Consider the following 5,275-nt stretch of genomic DNA (forward strand, 5'->3'; position numbering starts at 1 on the left):
ACTGCCTTATCAGCTCACACACTTGGCGATGCAGCAACTTCCATTCATCATCTGTCTTATTATCAGGTTTCTTCTCGTGAGATACTGGAACATGAAATTCTTTAACAAGGAGCAGATCCTCCATCTTGCCCTTCCATAGATGATAGTTAGCATCATTCAAGCTTATTATCATGTCCATATTTTCCATCATTCAGACAAGAAAACAATAATCCGAAGTTATCAAACCCAAAGTTCTAAAACCAGAAACTTTGATACCACTTTGTTGGGGTAATGTCGCGAAAGCAAGCTACTACGAGCCGAATCTTTATGATATCACTCCGTTGGGGAGAACACGTGCAGCAGAATATAAGATAGTAGTCCCCTGACCTTGTGTAAACCTGTGAGGAAAATACTTCAACGATGACAACACATTCAATTGGCATAAACTAAATGAGACAAGCATTTTTTACGTTGGAAAACCTCCTCGATGTGAGAAGGAAAAACCAACAGGAACGTAGTCCACTCAAAAGTCCACTATATAAATGGGTATAAGTACAACCACGTCCTCCATGTTCAACACCCTGAACAAAATGGAGACCCTAGCTACAAAGAGAAATCTTCAACTCAAGAACAACAAGAATAGAGCAACACCAAAGCTTCAAAACAGGTAGTCACAAAACGATCTCAGCTCACAAGGATTCCAGCAATCAGAGACTAATCTCACTATATAAATCCAAAATGAACAAGTCAACAACACTTCTGCTAAGTTTCAGCTCAATTAGAAAAAATGTCCCCGTTGAATTTACCAAACACTCAAAGACAGTACTGATGAAAAATTGTGACGACCAGCTTAACTACAACCTAGACAACAGAAGATCCAACCGTTGAAAAAAAATTTATATAGTGTCTCACTAATTTTCAAGGTCCAATATCATGGCCCAACTCCGATTTTGGATATCACCAACCAAACGCATTTGGTTTCTTCTACGTAAAGAAATCCAACACGATTCTTAAATGAAATTTATCTATAGTGGCTGGACTCACTGAATGAAATTTTACCTAAACACGTAACTTGTATATCACTTATTGCTTAATGATAGTTCAGCGTCCAGTTGATCATAGACAAATGTCGAATTGCATTGAAAACGGTCATAAGCCACATGATTCTTTCACGGATCTTTTCTAGTGAGGACACAGATATATTCGTATCTTTAGACATCCTTACTGGAATAATTTGATAGATCATAGATGGATGTGAGGTTACAACATTAGCATTGGATGCTGCCTTTTTTTGTTTTCTTGTATTATTGTTTTTTGGACCAAATTAATGAGGGGCCCTAGTTTGTTGTTCTTATTCCGATTAATAATCGGTTCTTGATTGATTGATTCTTGTTCGAAAACGTCTATACGATTGCTCCTTGGCTTTAATTTGCATAACACTTGCTTATAGTTCATGTACATCACGCAAGAAAAAATGATGGGGAGCTGTTAAAAAAAACGTGATGGGGGAGATAGATATTTTATTTTATTTTATTACTTTACATGTTAGGAAGAGGAGGGATAAAGTATCCACGTTCGCCCAGATTTGGCTGTGAACTGCTTAAATTTTCCATAAAACATTACTATTATTAATATGATTTTTCCAACGGGACTCCATCGTCCCGCGAACCCATAACCTGCGTCTTTGCAGCTACCATCTCTAACGTCCAGGCGCCGTTTACAGCTGTAACCGGTCGAGAATCCCACGTTTCCATAAGCACTGCCATAAAATAATAAATATGTTGTTTTACTAATTGGTATATTTATACTGAATAACCTAAACCTAATGAGTATTACATATGAAACCATTTTACAATACAAGGACACTAAAATTTCATTACTTACAGATCAACCATTTTCCCTTTATATGGATCCACGTGTAAAAATATGCAATATGCTACAATTTTTTTTTGAACATATGCCACATGTTACATACAGCGAGAAAAATAATACCTGATAACTTCGAGAGTGATGTTAAGGATGCTGAAATTTAGTGGATCTCGTCTTATTTTTTGACTTTCGGTGATCGAGATGAGAAGGACGCATATGACCAGAAAGGCAAGTTGTGATACATAGACACCATTCTTCTTTACCTTCTTTTCGTTCTTGGAATCATATTCTCCGTCTTTTTTATCATTTTCTCTGGCGAACGGCATGAACAATGTGTAGGGAGGAAGATACCTGGTCAACACAATGTTTGGTTTAACAACCACAATGTAGGGAGGAAGATATGTTTTTTTCAATATGATTTTTTACTTATTAACTAGGTTATTTCTCAATTTCTCAAATTTTATGGTTATTAAACCGTACATTGTATGTTTTTTTGACTGAACCATACATTTTCATGTTCCTTTGTTTTTAATTTGAAAGCTGTTATTCAAAAGAAAAACTAGGTCAGTCCACCTCTGCATAAACACATATATAAATGTTACAAATTAATTAAATCATATGACTGATTAATATTTTGGTTTCATTTCTGTACGATAAGTTTTAAGTCACTTTGTAAGTTATATACGTAAAATTATATTATTATTATAATTAAACATGTGATTTTTAGTATAAAAATTTAAATTATTTTAGTTATTTATTTTTACGTACTCTAAAAATTAGCGCGAACATAACACATGAAAATATATGTTTTAAAATAATATTAGAAAGAGTGTAATATATTTTTGCTTTTCTAAACAATAACCTAAAATTAAGAATTTTTTTTAAAAATCAAGTTTTAACTGTGACATCCTCTTATTATAAGTGTCTTATAGAAATTAGGCGCTGACACAAATATGTATTGTATAATAATTTATAGGACTATTTGAAACGATAACTTTTCTGGAAAATTGGCAATTTCAGAGCCTTTTTAGCTTCCTTGTTTTTGGTTGCAATGATATAAATCAAAGCTACACTCAAATACTCATGCAATTTTTTGTCTACCAATAAAAGTATCTTTTTATTGTTAGGAAAAAGTTATTTTCCACTATATAAATTCGTCTAATATAAGATCCATTATATTGAAAACTCGACCAACTTCCATGTGGTCACCATGCCTTAAACAACAACGCATGTACCTCTTCTTCACACATGGGAGGACCTATGAAGACACAACATGTGTATATGACCCCATTAAAATTTGTGAATTAATATCTTTAGTGTATAGGTGATTGATTTATTTACGAATAATTGGAAAACAAAATTTTGACACCATTGAATCTGTATCAAAATATAAATGTGTACCAACCAATCCATATAAATTGTGTTACATTTCATTTCACTATATATTATAAATTATATAATATGAAGTTGAACTTTTAAAATTAATGTGCTCATTTTTATGTGTATATATGAATGCATGTAGGCGTATGCAACTTCTACAAACGTGATTCCGTTAAATTATACCCCAAATAATTTGATTATAGTGTATGGAAAGCAGATGAAACGTACCAGAAAGAGATTGTACTTTTGCACTATCTTATTTGGTATGTTTCATCAAGTCCATACCACAGGACGGATTTATTCGGAGCCTTTTAGTATTATCGAATGTAAAGACAAATGAGGGGAGATAGAGAAATTAATTAACTCACATCATGAAAATGAAGAGTACCAAGATAGCTGGGGAAAGTGTGGAGAGATCGACAATGGTTTCTCCAGTGTGTCTGGAGTTCACCACTTGAAACAAAGATGCAACCAACTTCTGGTAGGAGTTCATTCCTCCAAGAGATTTAGAGTTCCACTCAGAGGTACAGAAGAGAAGAAATTGTGTCAGCACGAGTCCTAACGCAGTCAAACAAAGAAGGACACAAAGACGAACGGAGAGTAAAGGAGAGTATCCCATCTTCTTGTGATTCTTGAGAATATAACCAAATTCTTCGCGCTTTGTGATCTTCCCAAGTCCCCATAAGATGAATACCAAGAAGCACGGAAACAAAGTGTTTCCCATGAATACTTGAGGAATTAAGAGCCAGAGGAGACCTGAGTTCTTGCGGAAGATGACCATGTTCTCGTTTGTGGGGACAAATCCGCAGTTTGAAAACGTGGAGACAGTTGTGAAGACCGAGAAGGTGAGAGGTGAGATATCTTTGGAACTAAGAACATCTTTCACGCTGAAGCTTACGTACGCAAGAAGCAACATGGAGCCAACTAGGTTTGTTACAAGATGATAACCAAGAACAACCGAGTACAAACACTTAGACGCCCTTTCATTGATCTGGCTAGGACGCTTAAGATGATTTGTAACATTCTCAAGGTCGCGACACCTATCCTCGATGGGAGTGTCCGAACTTAAAGAACACACAAGATGTCTAAGTTTGTTATAAGGAAAGCCGAAGTTTGCGCAGTGAGAGAAGTAGAGATGGAGGAAAGAAGTGAAGATCTCTCCACCGAGTAAAATCAATATAGTGATGATAATAAGTTGGGTGTTGGAGAAGACTTCCATGTCGACGGTGGACATGGAAGAGACAGTGATGGCGGAGACAGAAGTGAAGAAGAGATCCAAGTCATGAGGACGTGAAGTAGTTCTTGGCTTCGAGATCCTGAGTGCCAAGAACCCTAAGAAGGAGAAGGACAAGAAGTAGAAGAAGTAGATGAAGAAGAGAGAACGAGATTTAGCTAACTTTGCCATAACTCTCTCCATTTTTTTTGCTGGCTAGGTGTACGAAATAAATGAGGCCATTTGTTGTCTCTTTATATTACGCGCACATAAACATTCTCAGCCACATGGATGTATGAGGACTAACATGAAACTAGATGATAATCCGTACACATGCGCGAGAGGAATTTTTTATATTAATGTTTGTTCATTAAATAGTTTTAACATTTTAACACTATAATTTTATCGATTGTGAAATGACGATTACAAATGTTGTTCTCTTAAATATATCATCGTTGTTGAAGAGTTAAGGTATTACAACTCATTTTAATTATGTTTAAGACTTCATATGCACAAAGAAATTAAGTTTTGCGGCTGATACAAATCACCAAAACTAGATAGACAACATCGATTGTAAAATGACGAAAGAGGATTAGGTTTTCATCTCTTGGTTTGTTTATTATTGACTCTCCATAAGTGATTTCATTTCATATCTCTATAAAATTGTACTTTCATTCTCGTTTGTGTTTTACTGATAAAAGTTTTTTTTTAACTTCTTCTGTGAATTCGGTGAATTACATAAGTATCAATTTAAGAAGATTGACATCTGTAAAAATTAGTTTTACTTCATATACATATCTAAGAATTAATTTTTTGAAAAAAATTACCCGTAAA

General features: G+C 34.7%; 1 protein-coding gene across 1 annotated transcript; it reads right to left on the minus strand.

The window, feature by feature from the left end:
- Positions 1–1,467: 1,467 nt before the first annotated feature.
- Positions 1,468–4,775, minus strand: LOC103838907 (sodium transporter HKT1). The gene is made up of 3 exons (XM_009115356.3): positions 3,597–4,775; positions 1,972–2,199; positions 1,468–1,738 (listed from the first exon to the last, which is right to left on the minus strand). Exons 1-3 carry the CDS (start codon positions 4,643–4,645, stop codon positions 1,525–1,527), a joined length of 1,491 nt encoding a protein of 496 aa, XP_009113604.1. The 5' UTR covers positions 4,646–4,775; the 3' UTR covers positions 1,468–1,524.
- Positions 4,776–5,275: the final 500 nt, after the last annotated feature.

This window comes from Brassica rapa, chromosome A09, assembly GCF_000309985.2.
Source record: "Brassica rapa cultivar Chiifu-401-42 chromosome A09, CAAS_Brap_v3.01, whole genome shotgun sequence".
Taxonomy (NCBI): Eukaryota; Viridiplantae; Streptophyta; class Magnoliopsida; order Brassicales; family Brassicaceae; genus Brassica; species Brassica rapa.